This window comes from Pipistrellus kuhlii, unplaced genomic scaffold (assembly GCF_014108245.1).
Source record: "Pipistrellus kuhlii isolate mPipKuh1 unplaced genomic scaffold, mPipKuh1.p scaffold_m20_p_7, whole genome shotgun sequence".
Lineage (NCBI taxonomy): Eukaryota > Metazoa > Chordata > Mammalia > Chiroptera > Vespertilionidae > Pipistrellus > Pipistrellus kuhlii.
Window position 1 is genome coordinate 67,853,799 of NW_023425573.1, and position 24,044 is coordinate 67,877,842.

At 46.6% G+C, this 24,044-nt stretch overlaps 1 protein-coding gene and 1 pseudogene across 1 annotated transcript in view; one reads left to right on the forward strand and one right to left on the reverse strand.

The window, feature by feature from the left end:
- The window catches only part of TMEM163 (transmembrane protein 163), a 195,525-nt gene that overhangs the window by 149,392 nt on the left and 22,089 nt on the right, over window positions 1-24,044 (forward strand). The window contains exon 5 of the mRNA XM_036422134.2: window positions 12,194-12,290. Coding sequence (XP_036278027.1) covers window positions 12,194-12,290 — 97 coding nt within the window. The remainder of the gene's footprint in view (window positions 1-12,193; window positions 12,291-24,044) is intronic.
- Window positions 22,599-22,698, reverse strand: LOC118710098 (annotated as a pseudogene).

A 24,044-nucleotide genomic window follows, 5' to 3' on the forward strand; every position in this document is an offset into this window, starting at 1 on the left:
TGTGTCTGTTTTTGTGCAGCCCAGCTCTGGCCTCTGCAGGAAGCCAACCTGGCCGCTGGCTCGGTAATGTGCTTGGACAAGCAGAGGGCATGGCAGTGCGGGGTCTGGTTCTCAGGCCTCAGGATGCTCTGAATTCATCAGTGGAGCTCCTGCAGATCCCAGAGTCTGTGCCCACTCCCTCTAGGCCAGTGGTCGGCAAACTCATTAGTCAACAGAGCCAAATATCAACAGTACAACAATTGAAATTTCTTTTGAGAGTCAAATGTTTTAAACTTAAACTCCTAATGCCACTTCTTCAAAATAGACTCACCCAGGCCGTGGTATTTTGTGGAAGAGCCACACTTAGGGGGCTAAAGAGCAGTATGTTCGTTTTTTCCATCCTGCAGTTTGCCGACCACGGCTCTAGATGTTTCTCACAGAACCCAAGTAGGGCTCGGGATGTTAGGTATACCAGATGCCTCAGGTCATTTGGAAAAACAGACCCAGCATGAGATGAGAAGCTGGGTGATGAGTGGCCCAAGTGTGTGTCTCTGGTGAAACAGGTGGGCTGGGTCCATAGCCCAGCTTGGCAGCCTTAAACACACTCCTCCTCCTCCTCCTCCTCTTCCTCCTTCTTTTTTCTTCTTCTTTAAATTAATTGCATTAGAGTGACATTGGTCAATATGAGCATACAGGTTTCAGGTGTGGATTTTTACATTACAAGGTCTGTATATTGCACCGTGTTTAAACACACTTCTCAAACGCTGTTAACCGTGCTTTCCTCACCTGCTTAAGGTAGTCGAAAAGATCTGTCTCCTGGGACAGCTGTGAGGGGAAACGGGACAAAGCGAACGTTGGGCAGGCACAGTTGGGACTCGCGGGCCAAAAGGAGCAGCTCTGGCGCCTGATGCATCTGCAGTGTGGTTGTGATGGTTGGTGCGCTCTTCTCATGTGAGGCTTCTGTTCCCCCTTGTGTGGCATTTTGGTTCTTTCTGTGGACCCATCACTCTCTTTCAAAGCTGTTTCCCGTCCGTCAGGCCAACACGTGTCCCCAGTTGGGCCCTCTTGCTCTGTGGGTTGTCCCAGTTGATGAACACGGGACCCTGATGCCTATTCTCTGGGCACCACCAAGAGGAAGGCACGTGCTGAAATGACTGAGAGCATTGGTGTGGCTGACACTTTGGGCCGGGTCATTCTTTGTTGTGGGGGATGGTCCCAGGCCTTGAAGAGTGTTTACCAGCATCTCTGGTCTCTACCCACTAGGTACCACCGGCACTTTCCAAAGTGTGATGACAGAAACAACCTCAGACATTGCCCCATGTCCCCTTGTCCACCGAGCAGAAGGCAGAATCATCCCGACCAGTCACCCCTGCACCTTCACAGAACTTCCTAAGCCTCTTGCTTCCTAAGACACCTGGAGAGCTTTGTGGAAATTAAAGAAACCAAAACTCACAGGCACCACTTACCTGCAGGGCTGCAGACGGCACGGCCGAAGCGTCAAGGGGTAGCCCATCCTCCAAGTTCGTAGAGTCTCATGGGTGGTTCTGACGAGCAGCCAGTTTGGGGACCAAGAGGTGGACCAGGAGGTCACTTTGCCAGGGGCTCCGGGTGGACTTGCATGACAGGCTTATTCTGCTGAGGAGCTTTCTCTCTGGCCTCACGGGGCACAGGGTTAGTATGGGAAGGTGAGGTTGCAGGTGAGGAGGGATTTGGGGCCTTTAATGGGTGAGTCCCCCTCTCATAGGACCATGGGCCTGTGGTCCAAGACAGAGAGAGGCGTTTTGTGTGTTGGGGTCAGTTCATTGTCCAAATAATTCACTTAAAAGAAAAACAAAAACACTTTGTGCCAGCTACCATGTTAATGGGCTCTGTTGGTGAATTTGCAAGCAGCAGATGTGCCATTATGTAGATGCTGAGAGCGTGTCAGAGAGAGGGGAGATAGCTGTCTGAGGTCACACGCTGCTCCTAGTGCTGGAGCCCATGCACTGAGCACAGCTCCCCACTGCCTCTCTTCATAGCCAGAGTGAGGCTCAGTCAGAGCTTTCCCTGTGGCTGCCAGCAAGCAGGGCATCATCTACCAGTGGCCGGCAAACTCATTAGTCAACAGAGCCAAATATCAACAGAACATCAATTGAAATGTCTTTTGAGAGCCAAATTTTTAAAACTTCTTCTAATGCTACTTCTTCAAAATAGACTCACCCAGGCCGTGGTATTTTGTGAAAAATCTACAGTCAAGGGGCCAAAGAGCCGCATGTGGCTCTCGAGCCACACTTTGCCAACCATGGTCCTAGGCTTCACAGAAACTGTGGTATGATCATTCCAAATTAGGGGAGTCTGCATCCTTAATTAACGGTTTGATTCTCTATTTGAGGAATGTGTGGATGGATCAAACACAGAGGGACAGGTTGTCTCATTAAAATGGCCCCCTCCCTTGCTTCTCTCAGGCTGTGGTACATACAGTTAGATAAATTATAGCAAGGTTTTCCCCCTCTGTCATCCCCCTCTTCTTTTACATTGGCATGGAAGTGTGGCTTCCAGGTGAGTGTGTCAAGAGATGGATCGGTGATATGAATGTCTTTGTCTCTACTTTGTGGCCCTCAACAAGTGTCCCGCCTGCCACGTGGTACATAGCTGTCCACACCTGCCTCCCTCCCCGCAGTGGCCTCTCCCCCTGCAGACGTGTCCGTGATTTAAAGGATGTTCTCCTTGCTCTCCTTCTCGCCTTCTGAAAGCGCTTCTCAGGCAGCTGAGCATGGGGTCCTCTGGCCTCAGGATGCCCATGTCTCTGCCCCAAGCTTGTCGCTGCCCGTAGGTCCACACGGAGATGTAGCTGTGTGCTCTGTGCTGGTGTGAGGGAGGCACATCTTAGCACCAATTTCCCGGGCCTCCTCTATGGGCTGGACCAGATTTTAAAGGCTGCCCCTCAACAGAGGGCAAAGAGGTTTCAGAGACAAATATGTAATCATTTGAAGGAGGGATGTCTCACTTTCTTTGTTTCTGTAATCCCATTTATTTGGTGGGCTTACTCATAGCCTTGCTTTTAGACCCGTGAGTTTCTAAAGGGCAATAAGGAATTATAGGCTCCAGCAACAGCCGTGTCTGCTTTTGGCTGGACATTTGAGCCTCAGGGAATGTCCCAATTCTGGGAGCTCTGGACAGATTAAATCCTCAATCTGTGGGAGCTCCTGTCCTGGGAGCTGCATTTGGTTTATTCACATGGATGTTTGTGGTCAGATCGAGTTTATCTCCAACTATCTTGTTTTCTCTTTCTTTTGACAACACCCCATGACCGTGCCTCCTTTACCTTCTCCTGGAAGCCCCCGCCCCTGCCTGGGACTGGGCAGTGGTCCAGGAGTCATCCGGGGAAGCAGGAGCGAGAGAACGAGGAGAGTTAGATTGAGGAAGAAAAGGCCCACACAGGCATCATACTGTGATCACTTCCGTGGTCGGGCTCCTTCTGCCCCTGCTTCTGTGTGTGCGTCACCCACCTGCTGGGCACTGAGCTGGGACTCAATCAGAGTGGACAGGGCCATCCACCGGGCAGCAACTGCAATGGGAGCCAGCCTGGGGCATGTGGTGTGACTCCAAAGACATCCTGGACCCCTTCTTGCCCCTGTGGTCAGGTGACCTCCTTGCCCCTGAGGTCAGGTGATCTCCTTGCCCCTGCGGTCAGGTGACCCCAGTGGTTAAGAAATATCCCGCCTGGGCTGATGCAGAGATGCCCTTGGGTCTATTCAGACTCCAGCAAGCTAAATGTAGGTTCCCTGACTTCTCCGTTCCGACAATGGGCTGATGTAACGATGCGTCCGCTCTGGCGTTTCTCTCTTAAGATGTGGGATTGACGTCTGTGGAAACACAGCAAAAGTCTGTTTATAAGCAGCTCTGTGTTTTGCAGGGAAGCCTTCGAATTTTGCAGGTCTACTAAGAACTATCACTGTCATTTAAAGTTCTAGAATTTTTAGGAACTAGTTCTTGCAGGTGAGGCCTTTAGGATTAATCATTAATGTGCATTTCCCAAGTTACAATACCGTGTAGCTACACTGTATTAATGCTCTGCAAATAATTTAAATCCATTATTCTGTTTAGAAAGCTAGTTACCTACCTTAGTGGATGAATAACATTTTTTTTTCTTTTAAAATACTCTCTGTAGTCTCTGTTTTTTATCTCTTCCTCTGGGAAATGTCTCTCCTTAAAATAATAGTGTGTAGGTCATAGAGAAGATACAGAAATAAGTAAAATTCAGCCAAAAACATGGTGAAACTTTCTTGCCCTCTGACAGCTTTGTAGTACTATATGAAAGGAAGCCCATGACTTGTACACTGCTCCGTGAGAAATCCTGTATCATTCCTAACTTGCAATAGGGAAACAGTGCCTACTATTCAGTCCTTACATTTTGGTTATGTAAATAAATCTGTGCTATCAACCTGTTGATTTGAAATAGAAATGTTTAATGAGCCAGAAATACCACTGCTACATTTAGACTATTCTTCCCAATTTAATGACAAGGATAGACCTAGAATCCAGGACTCCTGGTCCTACCCCAACTTCAGCAAAATTTTTGTGTTAAAATTCACAGAACACCCAGATAAAGAAACTTCTAGCTTGTCTCTGTTTCAAGGCTCAGATTTGGATTTGAGCCCCAACTCATCTACTGATTGGCTTTATAACCCTGAGCAGGTCACGGACTTTGCTGAGGCCTTCCCTAGCTCACTCCCTTTCCCAGAATTCCCATCTCTCAGCCCCCCTACCTTGTCTGGTGGCAGCACTCATGAGAAGTCCCTGAGCAGTTTGGGAAAGGTCTCTGCAAGCCACAAACCCTTACCCACAGGCCATGAGGTGTTTGCCCCTAAGAATCCACACCCCTAGGATTTGGCCCTGAGACTTTGCCTCAGGTGGGGCATAACTAAAGGAGGGACTCTACCAAAAGTCCCAGTTCTGGAAGAAAATGCTACAGGATTAAATTAGGGATATAATCTGTAGTACTTTATACATACTCAGTGTTCTGTTAGTGACCCGCAGCGTTTTATCTACCATCTTGTTTATGTTCATGATAATTTTGAAAGGGAAGTAGCATTTTCATCCTTCTCATTTTACTTACAAGTGAACCGAGTCTTAGAAAAGGAGACGGGAGCAGTTGAGTGTGGGTGGGAGCTGACCATATTGCTCTAGCAACAATGCTACACCCACCAAAGGGCACACCCCACACACTCTCCCCCCTCCCCGGGTGGGACCTACAGTAGATGCTCAGTTAAAACCTGATTCATTTGTGCCCTCGAGTGTGAGACTTGACAGAGACCAACGTTTGATACCTTATGGCACATGTGTCAAACACAAGGCCCGCGGGCCAAATCCGTCCTGCCAGGCCTTGCAATGTGGCCCGCACCACGCTGTCATCACTGCACTCCGCTGCGTTTCCATCACAATGACAGTTTATGACTGTTCAGTAAACCATTCGGCCTGCGATTTAGGCTGGATTTTAGATTTTGGCCCCTTCTCTGATTGAGTTTGACACCCCTACTATGGAGATACAATCAAAGGAAATGTCAAGAGTGATGTAGCTGAAGAAGGCATTTGTAGAAAGTTTCATCCCATAGAAAAGTATAACATGCAGAAAAGCAGAAGGAAAGAAGTTCATCTTCTTACCATTGTTAGTTTTGTGTATTTCCTGCCAAAAATGTCTCCCTGGGTTTGGATTTGTTTTTACATATTTTTAATCTGTGTACACCATTTTATATCCTGCTTCTTCACTTACTATTTCCTTTCTGACACTTTTATGTCATTTGAGAAAAGCAATTTTAAATGGCACCCTGTAGTCGACTGAATTGATGTGTCACAGTTACTTCAACACTCCTTTTGTGGCACACTTAACTTCCCCACTTTTAGGTATAATTAATGCTGCGGTGAACATTCTCCTGCAAAAAGCTTTTTCTTTGGGGATAGATTCCCACAAGTGGATCAAAGAGAATGAACAATTTAAGCCAATTACTTTAAGGACTGTCATCAGCAGGTTAGAGACACTGGAGGATAGGTTACCAAGGAAATGACAGAGGGTTTCTTTAGCGATGGGAGGAAAGAAAAGAGTCAATTAAGGAAGTCACGCAGACAAGCGTGTCCTGAAGGTGCAGGGCTTTTTGTTTCCCCCAGAGGCAGGCAGTGGGTTGGTGTCTGATGCCTCCAACACAGGTGGGAGTTATAGAGGTCACAGGAGGATCTGATCTCGTATATCTTTTTTATTCAATAAGAATATTTATCCCAGGAGTGCCTTCCTGTACGTATCTTTGACATCAGGGTTGCCTGATTTTCTGGATGGACTAAAACTGGGCAATTCCTCTTTTCCATAATAACATTGTGATCAAACAGGTGTTTCACAGTGGTCCTCAAACAGGCAGCCCCCTGCTCTGATTCCAGGTGCTGCTTTTGTGAGACAGGCTTTGGCTGCCACTGCCATAGATGATTTTCTTCTAAGAACATTGTATCTGTCAGCTTTGCTGCAATAACAAACATCCCCTGAATCTCTATGACGTACAGCACAACCATTAATTTCTCAGTTGTTTTCCTCTTAAGCTGAGGTTTGCCAGAGCCTCTTGTGCTGCATGAGTTCTTATTCCAAGTCTTGGGCTAAAGGAATAGCACCTCTCTGAGGATCATGGTTCCTGTGGCAACCAGACTGAGAGGAGGCTAAGCCAACCAGGCATCGCTCTGTTCATGTGTGTAAGGTGTCTGTCATCTCCACTCACATTCTATTGGCAGGAGTACATCACACCTCCAAGCCTGATGGTGGCAGAAGGAGTCCTCCTCTACACCGAGGTGCTGAAAAGTACCCGGCCAGGATCAGAATGTGCAGTTAAGATAAAATGGTTATGCACAGTGATGTATCTACCACAGGCCTCCTGGGAGTTATCCTCCCTTTTTCTTCTGGCATCTTGTCTTCTGCAGCATGGGACCTAGACCCCGTGTGAGACAGGCTCAAGGCACAAAGGATGTTAGCCTCGTTGGTGGCTGGCGATCTTGGGACTCCTTGTCACAGCGGCAGATGGAGTTTTCTGAAGATGACCGACTACAGCAATGACGTCCTCCCGTGTGCTCTCTTCCAAGCTCATCCTGTCACGTTGCCACCAACAGGTGGCATCTTTCCCCGTCTCCTTTCATCTTAGTTCTGTGAATCTCTTACAACCAACAGAATGTTCTGGAAGAGCACTGTGCTTGAAGGCCTGGAGCTTGACTCTGGTCCAGGAAGCTAACTGATATAGAAGAAGCTCAGCTACTCCAAAGGACATTGGCCAACCACTCTGCTCCGGACCCAGTGAGCTCGGCCTGCCAGCCATCCCTGCTGTGGGATGAGTCATCTCTCTGGGTCCAGTTCTTATTATCACTCATCTTGGATTCAAAGTCCAGGGGAAGAATATCCCATCAGCCCAAGTGAGGCATGAAAGCTGAATCAAGGCTGATACCGTATTTTCCGGTGTATAAGACGACCCCCCTAATTTTACAGTTAAAACATAGGTTTAGGTCTATATTCGCTGTATAAGACTACCCCCCACTTCCGAGGCAACACCAGTTCTTTTTTTAATAGACCGCCTCTCTGACTCTGGCCAATCTGAGCAGGCTTTTTTTCGTTTCAAAAGTCATCTTATACGCCGGAAAATATGGTAATTTAATCAAGGCTCATTATCAATGAAAGGGGGAGTGGATGCAGGTTAGGCCTAGATGTTCATGACAGATATTGCCTGAGTCAGCTGTTGAAATACAAATCTAATCATCTTACTGCATCATTGTCAAAGCCATCAGGGGCTCTGCATGGTTCTCCTAAGAAAGTTTTACAACTTAGCACATGGGGCGCTTCAGGATTGGTCCTTGCTCACTTTTCTCCTCAGCTTCCCAGAACCTTCACTCCAGCCTTATGAAGGCACTTGTGATTTCTTACAATGCCCAGAGGCTTGGAGTGGCTGAGGGGGTGCGTAATGCCTGCATGTCCCCATCCCCGTCCCCTGTACCCACTGCTCATGGCCTGTGTATGCAAATTAACACACCATCTTTGTTGGGCTAATTTGCATAACCACTCCTGATTGGCTGGTAGGTGTCCCGAAGATACAGCCAATTTGCATCTTTCTCTTTTATTAGTGTAGAGGGCAGAATACATGGAGTGAAGCAGGACCCAACTGGGATAAAACAGCATTAGAAATTGTGCATCCTAAGTACTGTGTATACTCACCATTTGGCTTTTATTTTTCATTATTTTACACTTGACAGTATTCTGGATTACAAATGGCTTTGCACACCAGGGTGAAAGATGATAAATAAAACATTTACAATTTAGGCTGTAGACTATATTGGTTAATTGCCAAACTACTGTGTTTTAGGTCTGGTGTGATTTAGGGGATGATTAGAAGCAGTTTCTCTCTGGGAAATAAATCAGATTTGATATAAGACTCAGGCTTTACTGATGTGAACTACAGGCCTTTATACCCACAGTTCATAACCTTACATCATTTTGGACCTGAGAGTATCTGTCCATAGGTTTTGCTCTTAGAATTTCAGAGGCAAAAATGAATGCTTACTTGCAAGGTTATCCAGAGGTTTGTCATGCTGCACACAGTTAGCAATTTGTGGTCTTTGCAAAAGTGCCAATGGCTTTAACCATTTCTGTAGACTTTACTAGCCGTTCAGCCAATCAGTGTGTCAGTGGTAACACTAATACAGACTCAGACTTGAGTGTCCCTCAGGATCACCTGAAGGGCTTAGTAAAACCCAGTAAAACACAGGTCACTGGGCCATTTCCAGAGTTTCTGGCTCAAGGGGTTGGGGTGGATTCCAGAATTTGCTCTTTTAACGAGTTCCCAGGTGACGCTGATGCTGCTGACCTGTGGCCTACACTTTGGCAGCCACTGGTCCTGTGGGAATTTAAATTCGGCTTCAGTCTGGGTTGACTGGAGATTATCTTGAATCACAGTAGTTTATTTACCTCTTTCTGACTTCAGTTTTCCTCCGCTGGGAAAGAGAGAGAGAGAGAAGGAGGCTGTGCTCATTCCGCTGACGGGGCTCCTCCCGGTGAAGGCCAGGTGTGCTGGCGGAGTGTTACCTCGCTGCTCCCCCAGCCCCCGAGCCCCTGAGCCCCTGAGCCCCTGAACCAGGAAGCAGCGGTGTTTGCTCCTGACCCAAGTCTCTGCTGCAGCCTGGAGAGCAGCAGTCCGGGGTTGCCAGGGGTGTGAGGATGTGACGTGGGTGTCCAGAGCCTCCTGTGGGCGGGTGATCAACCGGGCATGGCCATGGGGGAGCGGGGGGGGGGGGGGGGGGGGGGGGGGGGGGGGGGAGGGTCAGGAGACCTGGCTTCTCTATCTGCGTTGACGCCATTCTCCTTGGGTGACCTTGGGCAGCTTGCTAGTCCTTGACTCCCCCACTTGATTACTTACTTGTGTTGAAACATACCTCTCCCTCCCAGTCTATGAAACAGCAGAAAGACAAAACCCCACCTGGGGAGGGGCCTCTGGAGCATTATTGAGTGGAGTATGGAGCTTGGGTGCCTGGGGAGAAAGCTGCTGTGTAAACACAATACATTATTAATAAAATGTCAGAAAATAGCCTCACGCCCTCTGCTAATAATAGCTGCTTCAGGCTGCGGGGCTGCTGCACTCCGGCTCCCAGCCAGGGGGCGGGAGGGAGGGTGGCTGTGGGTTTTAATTCGAACCACATTTAAAAAAAAGATGGAAATAGGTTTTAAAAACATTTCTTGGCCTATTCGTGGGTATATTCATGAAGAAAATATGATGTCAGTTTTGTATAATTCAACCTTAATAAACCAAATCATCATTTCTTTTTATGTCCATTACACTTCAGAGTTGGTTGACAATGTGGGCTGTTCCAGAAGCAAACCGTCTGACTTAGTGTTTTCTCCCCCCGCCTCCCCGCCCACCTCCTGCAGTATTGGTAAGCCGTAAGTGGGGGAAGCTGTGCACGCCACTAGTGATGACTTCATCAGTGAACGGTGACCTCAGCGCTCGGATGCACACGCACTGCTGCCTGCTACTGTAGACACTGATCTGAAGACAGGCTTCCTGCCCTTAAGGGATTTGCAATGTAGTTTTGATTAAAAATATATAAGCAAGATATTATATAAGGAGACCATTGCACTCTCAGTACATGCCTCCTTAAGTTATGTGAACAAAATGCAATCCCACTTAGCGTGTTATGGAGCTGCCTGCAGTGACCGGAGGGACAGATTCCTGTGGCATCACTGTGTCCTCTCGGCAGGAAGCTCAGACCTTTGTTCCTCTCCCTCCACTTCTCCACCCGAGGGGTGTGTGATGGACGCTTCTCAGGGGAGTTGGGACAGACTGTAGAAGGTCTGGCACCCAAGTGGGGGCTGCCCTACCCCATCCTGGGGAGAAGGCTGCTCCGCACACAGAGACACGGCAGGTCTGGCGGGGCCATTAGGGCCTTTTCTTTGCTCACCCGTGGGCATGGCCGCTCCCTCCCTGGCTTTTTGCCCACATGGAAGCTCCCTAAGGACAGGGCCTCACCTGTCCCCGGGCAGGGACCCTCAGCCCTGATGCACAGGGGACTTGCCTGGGGAGCTTTCAAACAAATCTCACCCCCTCCCTCTCCAAGATTCTGACAAAATTGAACTGGGGCAGTCTCTGGGCAACTGTCAGGAAAAGCCCTTGGTGAGTTTAGGGTGCCGCCAGGGTTGAGAAGCACTGAGTTGGTGGTTGGATTTATTGGAGAGGGCGGATCAGTCTCTGCTAGTCACTTGGGAGGTTTTTGAATGGAGTGAAAAACCCCACATCACAAACCTTATCTTGGAAGCCTACCCTGACTGTAGGCTCCTGTCCTGTAATGGAACCTCTCAGGGTCCCATTTGCTTGTGGGTAGAAATGGTCATGTCGAGGGTTGGGCACAGCTGGCCCATCACCGTCTTCCCCAGGGGCACAGCTGGGACTCAGAGGCCAGTGCCTGGAGAGCAGTGATCCACCGACCCCTGGGGATCCCTGGTCTTGTCCCAGTATCTCCTTACTAAAGGGCCTCCGGCAGGCCCACCTCATCCCTGTACTGCTCTCCTCTCCACTGCAGCCCCTTCACCCACTCATTCCGGGCCAGTCTGTCCAAGACCCCACCCAGCCCAGTCATTACCTTTTCTACATCTCGGTGCTCTCTTGTGGTTCACCTTGGCCAGCAATGAGGCCTTCTTTCCATCTGTGTCGGAAGAATAAAACCTACAGCTGGAGTGTGGATGAGAAGCCTGCCGAGGAGAAGCCAAGCAGCGTATTGACCTGCTGTCCAGGTCTAGGGAACATGTTTATTCCTCTCTCCTCTGTCTTTTCATTTTAATTTGGCATTTTGACCCTTGTTTCTATCATTTCCTCATACTTACTTTCAAATCCCATCTTTCTTTCTCCTGTGAGTTGTTGTGTCTGGGTGCCAGAGACAGCTCCTAGGAACCTGAGCCCCATAGACTTCCCTGCCCTTCCCATACCCCGCCCTTGGCCTCATCCCTAACTTCCTCCTTCCTCACCTGTGCTGGGAGTCTTAGTGGACCTCATCCTAACTTATTTCCCCTCATTTCTTTCCCAAAAATTGCTCTATTTGCCATAAATACTCTGTAATTCAAAGGTGTTTGATCACCAGAGAGAGACATCTGAGGTGCGCTTTTGTTTTCCTATGTTTAACTCAGCATTCATGGTTTACTTTTTTATGCTCTGTGCGTTATCTGATTCCATCTTCAGGTAGAAATATTCCCATTCGACAGGTGAGAAAAATAGAGGTTAAAAGAAGTTAAGTAGCTTGATCAAGATCAAGCAGCATGTTAAATGGTAGAGCTTGGGATGTCGCGTGCTAGAGCCTCCGCCCTTTGCTATTGAACTCCGCCCCCTCTGGCCGGAGGAGGCATGAACTGGGTTGCCAGGTGGGGTGTGGCAGGTGAGTGGTGTGGATTTCATGGCCTTGGAGATTCTTCCATGCCAGCATTCATAGAAAGCTGTGGGATGATGTAGGATGTCGGAGTCTCTTTCCCATAGGGTTGACCGTGGTGATAAAATTCTGAATCATTTTCTTAGAAATGATTCCCTATCAATTCTGAGACTGTGGGTGGTTCTAGTGGGAATGTGGCAAATCATGGCCGGGTCCCAGTGCCTCAGGTTGGGTCATTGTCACTGCCATTGTGTAAATGGGCAGGTGGAGTCCTCCCAGTTAAGTGTCTCCATGTTTTGTTTCTTTGCAGAGCCTGTGTCATCTTGGGGGTGATCTTCCTTCTGTCCTCCATGTGTATAGTGATCAAAGCCATCCACGACCTCTCAATTAAGCTGCTCCCAGAAGTGGTAAGATCCTTCTTCTTTCCCATCACTCCCTCCTGCACCCCCTCTTCACGGGTTTACAGGGAAGCCGGGCAGTGGAGAGAGTGGGCACAGCATGTTGGGAGCCCTGAAGAGCTCATTGCAGAGTGTGAATTCTTTGGTGGAGAGAAGCGCTGGGCAAGATGAGAAGACTTAACATAATTGAGCCTGTCCTGGGGTCTGTGTCCCTCTCCATAGATTTTTGACTCTTTTTAAAATGAGATGTCTTTTAGGTAAAGAGAAATGGGCTGACATTAGTAGCAGAGTGAGCCAGTCTGTTGTTGACATCTACTATTCTCCATCCATTTAACAACTGTTGTAATAAGAATTAGTTTTTCCTTTGCAACTTGATGGGTGAATCTGTTTAAGTTTTCTGGGCACGATATCATACTGAAGTGTGTCTTTGACTGCTTTGTTCTCGGGGTGAGGAGTGTCACCTGCACTCTGATTCTTCTTCCCCTTTCTCCTTACAAATGCTGAGAAAAGAAATATGTTTACAAAATAAAAGAAATATTTTCACAGTGTTTATATAAGGCAGCTGATTTATGAACCAGGAAATGGAGATGCTGCTGTTGCCATGGTTTCCTATTCAGGGTTAGGGAAAGAGTAGGTTTACATTTGTTCGTATGGACAATAAGCCAATAATAAATAAATAATAATAACACTAGAATATACTCTGTGTTTCATGCCCTGACAACTGTAAACTTACTTTTGCCTCACCCTGGACAAGGTATATAGGGATTTAAATGCAAAAGTAAGGTCTCCTCTCATGCGATTTAATTTGCACTCAGCTACATGCACCATGCTAATATAGGCCTCAAATATTAACCCTTTAAGTTTACCTCTAGAAAAATATATGTACTATGTTAATCCCTTTTGAGGTCATTTATTACGTGCATATATGTGTTTGTGGGGAAGGTGAAAGCGAAACGGAACATTGCACTGCATGTCACAGAGCTGTTAAAGCAACTGCGTGAGGTTGCCCCATCCCCCACACTGAGACAGAGCCATGCCTTCAGTAACTGGTCAGGATCTTACCTGTTATTTATCATCACAGATGGAAAAGCTGGTTCTCAGACATCTCAGTGAGTTTCTGAGGTCCCTTCAGTGCCCAGAGCATTGCAATGTGGGCTAAGGATGCGAGGCTGAAGTCAGGGACACATCTCAACTCTGGCTTCCTAACTGGAGAACTAGGGCAGGTTGCTCCTCCTTTTTCTGCCTTATGCACCTTCTTTGTAGGATTGGTAAGCAAACAAAATAAGGAGATTTAAGTAACGTGCTTATTAGCACTTAACTCCTGGGTAAGTGTTGGCTGATATTACTGGACTATAGAAGTTGGTGGACCTTTTGGTACCTTTAGTTCTGAAAGCTTTGACTGTACTGAACAGCCCGAGAAGTGACTTCAGGGACACTGTTCATTAAAAAGCTAAACATCCATTTATCAGATGATCTAGCCATTCCACCCTCAGGGGTTTACCCAAGAGAAACTAAAATATATGCCTGCACAGGCTCAGCTCAGAGTCGGCAATGCTGTAAGCTCCTTCTTGAGTAATAACTTCTAAATTCCTGTGCACCATCAGCAACAGAGAGATTCGTCTTCCAGTGTGACACGCTCTCAAGCATAATTCTGAACTTAATCCGGGACCTGTGCTGACAAGTACTTTAAACACATACACACAGAACAATCACACCCAGCCAGGGTCCTCCACATCCCCAGCCAACCTCTCCCAGCACCGTGCACCAAAAGGGGGAAACCTGGTCAGACTGTCAGTGGCGTTCCACCCTTGTTACTGCCAATAGAATAATCCCGGCACTTAAGCAAGACTGACCTCTTTATTCATCTTCAAGACAAGCTTGGACCAACCAGCTACCAAGCAGAAGAGAGCTGAGCACTGAGGGAAGCCGGCTATTATTGGCTGAGAGTGTTCAAGGCAGAGAGAGCCCAGAAATAGGTCTGTACCTATCTGGCCGACCGGTTTCCAACTCAGGTGCCAGGGCAGCTCAGTGGAGGACAGAGAAAGCTCTACAGGGAGTGGTGCCGGAGCAGCTGGACCTGGGTAACCATATGGACAAGGTGAACATCCACCCTTATATCCGAATTAACTCAAGATGGGTCATAAAGATCAATGTAAAACCTAAAAGTCTAAAATTTCTAAAAGAAAAGAAAGGAGAAAGTCTTTGTAACTTTGGGTTAACCAAAGGTTTGCTGGATCCAGTTTCAAACGTATGAATCATAAGAATTGAACTTCATCAAAATGAAAGGCTTTTTCCCCCCAGAGGCCATTAGGAAAACGACCGGACAGCATAGCCAGCACCCACGTATCAGACAAAGGACTTGTATCCAGGATGTATAAGGAACGGCTTAAAAAGAAGACAAAGAACCTAATAAGAAGACTGGTAAATGATTAGTACAGACAGTTCACAAGACAAGAGATAAATGAATGGCAAATAAGCACCCGAGAAAATGCTCAACATTATTCATCATCTGGGCAATACAAATTATAAGCGACCACTGCCTACCCACTGGAGTGCCTGGATTAAGAAAAGCAAATGTGTGGGCGAATCGGCAGCTCTCATGTACTGCTGATGAGAGCGAAACGGTTCATCCACTTTGGAGAAGAGTTCAGAGGTTCATTAAAAAATTAGACATCCATTTATCAGATGATCTAGCCATTCCACCCTCAGGGGTTTACCCAAGATAAACTACAATATATGCCTACACAGACCCTTCCACAAATGGTTATTGTATTTTTTTTTTCTTCTTAACGTCAAAAACTGGAAACAACCCCAATGTATATCAGGAAGTGATGGATATACAAATTGTGGCATATCTGCATAATGGAATACTACTCAGCACTAACCCATACAACAACATGGAGTAACCTCAAAATAATTAAGGCGGGCACCAGGAGCAAGGCGAAAAGGAACGTGTGTATAGCATTTCACTTATATAATATTTCAGCTGCAAACTAATCTATAGTAACAGAAGGCAGGTGGTGGTTGCCTGAGGGTGGTGGTGGGGAGTGGGAGGGGGAGAGAGGAGAAAGAGAAAGAGTTAAAGAGCCACGAGGAAACTTTAGGGGGTGATGGAAGTATTCTCTTGCTTTTGGTGATAGTTTCTTGGACATAAAACCATGTCAACATTGATCAACCTGCACATTTTTAATAGGTGCAGTTCGAGGGCATCCAGAGGCTTACTCTGCCCCTAATGGCTTCACAGTGCTAGGCCAGGAGGAATCCTGCTCAGATCTATGGAAAATAAATACTTCAAGTTGCCATGAAGTGAGGCCTTGTTTTCCTGCTGTAACCTATACATCCGCTACCTGGGAAGTTGACAGCTCCGCTAAAAGTCACGCTATAAACAGGCAGTCCAGTGAAGACTAAGTGTGAGATAAGAGGGAAGGGTAAGCAGCAGTGAAGCGCAGCTGTGGTCAGAGGCACCGTGAGGGGAGCTGTGCGGAGTGTGCTGCCTCGGGCGTTGCCAGGAGAACTCAGGGTGCACTCGCTGCTGGTGGCTAGGCTCCTAGGGGGTCACAGGGGACATGGGCACAGCTCTGTTCGGTCTGTTGCACACAGTGGGCTTGTTGCCAGTTCAGGTTGCTCCCTGGGAAATGCCGGCTGGTTCTCTCCCCGCCACTGTGTTATCCTTGAGCTTCCTCAGAAGGCGGCATGTCTGTGCGCCATCTGCTGCGCTGTTCTCGTCAGTCTCTCAGGCCCTGTGTGTGTTTCCGTCTCAAGAAGGGCCTTCAGCTGGTTTCGTTAGAGCAGCACAGCTTTCCTGAAGCAGATAGGGAGTTAGACTCACTGCGTTTCCCAGCGAGGAAAGAAATCCTCAGGTGAAAAAATGGAACCATTTCCTCCAGAGTCAGACAGACATACACACATACACAAACATACACACTGAAGCACACATACAGACACACACACACAAATACATATAGATACATACTACAGACACACATGCATACACAGATACACACCAACACACGTGTGGACACATATAGACACAGACACTCAGACATACACAAAGACACATATACAGACACACAGAGATAGACATACAAAGACACACATACAGATACACATGTATGCATAGACACAAACACACAGATAAACATACTGAGACACACATGCACACACACATATACACATAGTCACACACACACACACGTACACAAACAGAGCCAGGTGTTTTCGGCGCTCTTCCTCCCCTGCGGATTGCCTCCTGCAGTGCCACAGAGAATGAGTCCGGGAAGTCAGCTTTGAGGAAAAGCGAATGCAATGCTCTCAGTTTCCTGACTGAGGAAACATGGCCGAGACTCTGTCAAACAGAAGATTCTGAATAAACTTCAAGTCTAGGCTTTTCCAACTACTGAATGGAAGCGACACCCCACCCCCCCCATTCCCCTCCTCCGTCCATTTTCCCAGTGGCCTTGAAGATTCCCACATGACAAATACTATGAAAACTCGCCTTAGGAGGCCGCTGGGTTATGGCAACAAACACCGAGAAGAGAAAGGAAGAAAGGGAGGGAGGGAGATAGAGAAAGAAATGTGCCCGCTCCTCTTCACCCCCAGTCTAATTGAGGGGCATCTGTGTACCTAAGGGCACTGGTGTTTATGAAGGATGCATGTTGCTAAGGCAAGATTGAGTACTTAGCTATTCAGATGCTTCTGTGCTTGACCTTGGGAAATGTATTTAATCTCTCGGCACTTGTCTTTCCACTTGGAATGTGAGAATTCCGCACTTCCAATTTGGTATCTCTCTTCCTCCGAGGCTTTAAGAGCACTGGCTTAGCTTTGCAACACTCATCCCCAATGCAGGTGCCCATCCTCAGTGCTCCCGTGACACCTCGTGCTCTGACCACAATGCAGTGTCATCTTCCTCCTACTTGCTCCCTGAACAGACTAAACTCCTTAAGGACTAAGATTCACTGTCCTCCCAGCCCTAAACAGAACCTGGCTTGTAGTAGGAACTTAATACATGTATGTTGACAAATGTATATTGAATGAATAAATCATGCATGCGTGAGGCCCTTGGCTATACCAGGCAGCTGGCCAGAACCCTATGAGAAAGGGGATAAAACCAAGAGGAGCTTATTTTTCAGGGAACCTTAAGCAGTCTGTGCTGTGGACACTTTGACACGCCCGTGGGAGAATCAAGCTAACGGGGAGGCCCGGCCCAGACCAGACCATCCTGCAGCCACAGCCTCGTGTTCTGTTCTGAGCACTAGTGATGCATGGCAGCAGGTGATATCCAGTGAGGCAGCTTGACCATCACCCCTGATTTTTGTACGAGACACATTTATATCCATAAGAAATATAATGATGTGTGTTATTACATGAATAGGTATTGTGCATATCACACCACAACTTTTTAACTCAACATTTTTTAAATGTTTTTATTGATTTCAGAAAGGAAGGGAGAGGAAGAGAGAGGTAGAAACATCAATGATGAGAGATTGTCTGCCTCCTGCACACCCCCCACTGAGGATCGACCCTGCAACCCAGGCATATGCCCTTGATCAGAATCGAACCCAGTACCTTTCAGTCTGTAGGGCAACGCTCTACCCACTGAGGCAAACTGGCTAGGGCACATGTTTTTAAGATATAGAATATGTATGATGTTAACGTCTATCATATACATTCAGGTATTGTAGCCACTCCCCTGTAGGGCATTTGAGTATTGTAGTTTCTAGTAGTTGATTATCACAAAGCCGTTGGGGTGAACACAGTTGTACTATCATGGTAATTAATGTGTAGTATGTGCAGATGGGGGTTCTCTAGGTAAACATCTAGGAGAGGAATTTTGGGCTAGTAGATCTGCCAAATTGCCCTTTGGTGTGGCTGCACCAGTTTACGTTCTCAGAATGTCACCATGCTTCATGATATCTTCAAATCCTTTCCTATACTATAAAAGCCTAATATGCTAAGTGTCCCACCATTTGTTTAACCATTCAACCAGTTTACTGTGATGTGCACTGACCACCAGGGGGCAGATGCTCCAACCGGAAGGTTAGCTTGCTGCTGGGGTCTGGCCAATTGGGAGTGAGCAAGATAGGCTGCACATGCCCTAAAGCCCTCTCTTGATCTCTCGCCAGCCCTGATCATGCACCCGTGGGTCTCTCAGCCTGGCCTGCCCCCTTCTTGAATCTGTGCACTAAGCCTCTAATATAGTTTTCTAGTCTCTTGGCCGAAAAAATGATATTTATTATTTGTTTTCCCTTGGTTATTGCTGAAGTTGATTATACTTCTTTATATTTATTGTCTGTGTTTTTTTATAAACTGCTTCTTTATGCATCCTTCACCTATTTTTCTGTTGTCTTCTTATTGTTTTTATTTATAGATTCTGAGCACCAGTCTTATATACAAGTTGCAAACAATTTCTCTTGATATTTAGTTTTTCTTTTTAATATTGTGTATTTTTTGTTAGAAACCCCTCACTCATCTCCACCTCCACCTTCCATTTCACTGTAACCAAGTTTATCAGTCCCCTCTCTTATGGGTTTATGCTGGTATTGTTTTATTGGAGAAGATGGGGGTCCAGGATGCAATTAAGATGCATGCCAATATCTTCTTACTTTTATTTATTTATTTATTTATTTATTTTCTTAAGTCAATCTTTATTGTTCATATTGTTACAAAGGTTCCTCATTTCTTCCCCCCTCCACCAGGTTCCCACCCCACCCTCCGCCCCCTCCCCATCCCCCATTGTCCTCATCCATAGGTGCAGTTTATGTTCAGTCTCTTCCTCCCTCCCTTTCCCCGATAGTAAATCCCTTTTCAGATAGTAAATCAGTTACTTAGCATTTTCTCATATCAATAATACCACCACATGCCCAATGATACATTTCACACAAAAGACATTTCCAAATAGGTCAACCAGCCTCATCCAGGCCCCACCCAAGGCACTCACAGGTCAACACCCCAGCCCTATACTAACTCAACACATCCAGATCTAAGCCTTCATCACTTGATTCAGCAGACCCTCAAGTTCCCACAAAAGTCTCCAGCCATGTCTGAGAGGCAGCCGTGGGACAGGGACAGGCGAGGAGCGAGCTGTTCCAGGCCTGGCTGCTCTGGGCCTGGCCTCTGTTGCTCTGGTTCGTTCCACAACCAGCTGCTCCGGGTCTGGTCACCGCCGCTCCTGACCTATTATAGTTGCTCTGAACCTGGCTGCTGCTGCTCCGGGCCTGGCTGCACCCGACCCGGCTGCTCTGGGCCTGGCCGCTCCCAGCCTGGCAGCCGCTGCTCCAGACCTGGCCGCTCCCAGCCTGGCAGCCGCTGCTCCGGGCCTGGCCGCACCCAGCCTGGTAGCCGCTGCTCTGGGCCTGGCCGCACCCGACCCGGCTGCTCTGGGCCTGGCCGCTCCCAGCCTGGCAGCCGCTGCTCCAGACCTGGCCGCTCCCAGCCTGGCAGCCGCTGCTCCGGGCCTGGCCGCACCCAGCCTGGCAGCCGCTGCTCCGGGCCTGGCCGCACCAGACCCGGCTGCTCTGGGCCTGGCTGCTCCCAGCCTGGCAGCCGCTGCTCCGGGCCTGGCCGCACCAGACCCGGCTGCTCTGGGCCTGGCCGCTCCCAGCCTGGCAGCTGCTGCTCCGGTCCTATAAAAATAGACTTTAAAATCGGACCTTTAATTTGTCTAGAATTTTAATGTGTGAGGTAAGGACCCAGTTTTGTTGATTATTTTTCTTATATGAGCATAGGCCTTTCCTGCCTCCATTTCAAAAGCCACCTCCATCAGATGCCAAATCCCCATGGGTGTGTGGCCATCTCTGGGCCTGAGCCAGTCACGTTCCATGCTGTGGGCCTGCGGGTTCTCTTCCATTGTTGTTATATGGTAACATTTCTGAAATTACAGTAAGTCTTAATGCTTGGTCCCTCTTTGCTGGGAATCTTCAAAATGGTTTTGACTTATGTTGCATTTGTAGTACTCAGTATGAATTTCAAGATTAGTTTGCAAAATTTAATGATAAATTCTGTTGTAGCATTAAGTGAGGTTGCATTAAATGTATTAATTTTGAGTAAACTGGCTCCTTTTAGCTATGGAATACTCCCTTCCATTTCATCTCTCTCCATTCATGTTTTTTTCTATGTCCTATAGTGAAAGTTTGCAATCTTCTCCATAAGGACCTTATACATTTTTTAATTAGGGTTATTCCCTTATATTTTGTGCAGTTTGTTGCTATTTTAAGGGTTAATGTTTGCTACATTTTCTAAGTTATTAACTGCATACAAAATCTAGTGGTATTTCAATATTGTTGGTTTTGGTAACCTGTAACCTTGCTGACTTTTCTAAAATTAGTTTTGGCTATCAGATTGTGTTGGGTATATTATGTAAAGACAGTTTGACTCTTCTTATAATTCTAATATTTCTCTCCTTTCCTTGTCTTATTTATTATCCAAGATCTTTAATTCAGTATTTAATAGTTTGGTGCTGATTTTGGAGTGAAGAAGTGACTATTCAATTTCTTTTTTGCTTACAACTTAAAAAAAAATTACAAATAGCTGTTGAATTTTGAGTATTTTTTCTGTATATACTGAGATATTTCTTATTCTTTAAAATATTCATATTTTGAATCAATATTCTGATATTGAGGTATCCCTACATTTTTGGGATAAGCCTTATTTGTCCAGAAAGTACTATTTTTTAAATCCATTGCATGTTTCCACTTACAATTTCATTTAGGGAAACAGTCTCCAAACAGTGGGCCGCAGACCACTGGTGGTCCATGAGGTCTGAAAGGTTGGGGTCCGCTGAAGCCCTATCCTTGTGTACCACATGCAGCATGGGGCAAAAGTAGGTCTACAGTTGTGAGTACAAAAAAGTTTATTCTTGTATTATTATTTATTAATTACTGTATTATTTTCCATATGAATAACTGTAATCCTACTTTTGCCCCACCCTGTTATGAGTTATGTGGCTTTTTTAAAAAGTGTTTTAAAAATTGATTTTTTAGAGAGAGAGGAAGGAAGAGGGAAACAGAGAGAGAAACATTGATGTGAGAAAAAAGCATCAACCAGCTGCCTCTCGCTCACTGCCCACCAGGGATTGAGCCCACAGTCTGGGTCTGTGCCCCAACCAGGAATCATATCGGTAACGCTTTGGTGCCCGGGATGGTGCCCACACAGTGGAGCCACACCAGCCAGAGCCCTTTTTCTTATTATTCAAGACGTGTATTTCTTCACTGGGGTATAGAACATAAAAGTTACCATTTTCTCATTTGGAATATGGATGATCGGATTCATCTATGATGTAGCTTTTTTAATTTTATTTTTTCCTTCTTTTTCTGTGCTCTGGTTATAATGTAGGAATTATTTGTCCCTTTATGTCTTAGCAGAACTGACCTTCAAAATTGAGCCAGTGAACTCTGCAGCCAAGACTTCCTGGGTAAATTAGCTGAGAGACTTGGACAAGTTACTGCACTTGTTTGGCTACAGTTTTCTCATCCGTAAAGTTAACATGAGTGCCTGTGTCGTGGATTTGTAGGGACCTGCTCAGCCAGTGCATAGAATAAGCATTTAAAAGGCGCCCAGCCCTTGGTGCTAGAATGGGTGTTTGTTGCTTCTATTATTATTGGTACCACAGGCCTGTTTGTGAACTGGGGGGAGGGGTGTCCCTCAGCCCAGCCTGTACCCTCTCCAAACTGGGATCCCTTGGGAGAGGGATGCCAGCAGCCGGATATCCCTCTTACAGTCCAGGACTGCTGACTCCCAACCGCTCACCTGCGTGCCAGCCTGATCACCCCCTAACCACTCCCCAACTGCTCTCCCCTGCAGGCCTAGTTGCCCCCAACTTCCCTCCCCTGCTGGCCTGATTGCCCACAACTGCCCTCTCCTGCCAGCCTGGTCACCCCCAGCTGCCCTCCCTTGCTGGCCTGAGCGCCCATCTTGTGGTGGTCATCTTTGACCCATGGGGGCGACCATCTTGTGTGAGGGCGTGAGGGTCAATTTGCATATTACCTCTTTATTATATAGGATTATTATTGAGTTTTTTCCCCCCATCACCTTAAATATTTTTATAGTTTATGTTTTTTGGAACAATTTTCAAGCTTTGTTTTTCTAGAAATTGCTTATTTGATGTAGGCTTTTAAGTCTATTGCAATAAAGTTGCTCCTGATAGTCTCATATGATTTTTTATAATCTCTAATCCATCTGTATTTATGGGCTCTGTCGTGTTGCTAATATTCATCTGTAGCCTTGCTTTTGTCTCTTAAGCTAGATTGCAGGAAGTTTCCTGCATTTCTCTTTTAAAAACCTGCATTGTACTTTGCAGATCAGGTCTGTCGATTTGCTTTCTAGTTTTGGGTGTGTGTGTTTTTTCAGGTCATCTTTGTGCAGGGGCCATGCTAATCTCTGTATCATCCCAATTTTAGTGTATATGCTGCAAAGCGAGCACTGCTTTCTAGCTTAGTAAGTTCTTATCTTTAGCGGCTCCTTCATTTTGTTCACATGCAGCTTTTTGGTGGGTAAGTGAGTTTATGTTTGCTTATTTTTCTTTTTAGTTTTTGCTGTTGGTGCTTCTTTTTTTTCTTTCCTGTTTTGTTTTGTTTCTTTTAAGAGACACAATGGTCACTTACATAAGAAGTTGGCCAAGTTACTCTGCACAGAAGTGTGTTCTCTGTGGCGATGGGCCACATTGTGCCTTCGAGGTGTTTGGTGGCTTTCAGGTTCTGGACTAACCTACCCTCGGCCAGGTGAGGACCGCTGACGGAGCCCAGTTACTTGTAATTGGGAGAAAGTTCCTTAGTGACGGAACCACCAGTGAGTGCTCTTAGGGTAACCTTAGTGAAACAAGCAGTGTTGTCAGTTCATTTATCGATCCATGTAGTCTTCCGTTATTCATTTAAACACAGACGGTGATGCTGGAAAGAAATGTTGTGGAGATGATTAATATGTATGATCAGCTGACTTTTCAAGAAATACTCCATAAGCTGAGTGGGCTTGATCCAGTCATTTGAAAAGTTTGAATCACCGAAGCTTCCCCGAGAAAGAGGAATTCTGCCTCTGGACAGTGGCCTCAGTGCCTGCCTGAGTCCCAGCCTGTCCTCCCTACCAGTGCGCTCCTGGGTCTCTGACTGCTTAGCCAGCCCCACAGTCACATGGCCAATTCCTCACCTATATCTAATGCTCATCTCCCGCTGGTTCGCTTTCTGACTAACACACTCAGAAATCACTGCTCTGAAGTATTTTCTTTACCTTGAGTTTCAGTTTTACCCAAGTTGTACATGCATATAATTTAAACGGTCAATTATTCTGCAAGACTCACTATAAAAATCACCCCCTCCCCAGGGGCAGCTGCTTATAACTCCTTCCAGCTCCCATCTCTAAGTAACAAGCATGTGTTGTTACTTCTTGCTTTCTCAGTTATTGACATGCCATCTTGACTTCCTGTCCTGTTTAGCCCTCTAATCATTTCCCTGCCTAATTACCTCCCAATACATTTACATTGTTATTTTGATTAGATCAATATTCAACATGTTATTATTAAGATTGTAAATGTTATTCACAGCCGAGCCCAGAAGTCTTGTTGCTGTATTTTTTCCTTTCTTGCATTGCATTGCGTATTTTCTCATGCTAATAAAGAAACATATAATATAAATCATACACACACACACACACACACAAACACACACACAGTATATATGTGCACACTCGGGGTCCGCTCTACAGTTGCCATTTTAGGATCCCAGTCCTTGCAATCCCGGGGATTCAGTTCCCTTTCTCTCCGGTTGTATCTCATTG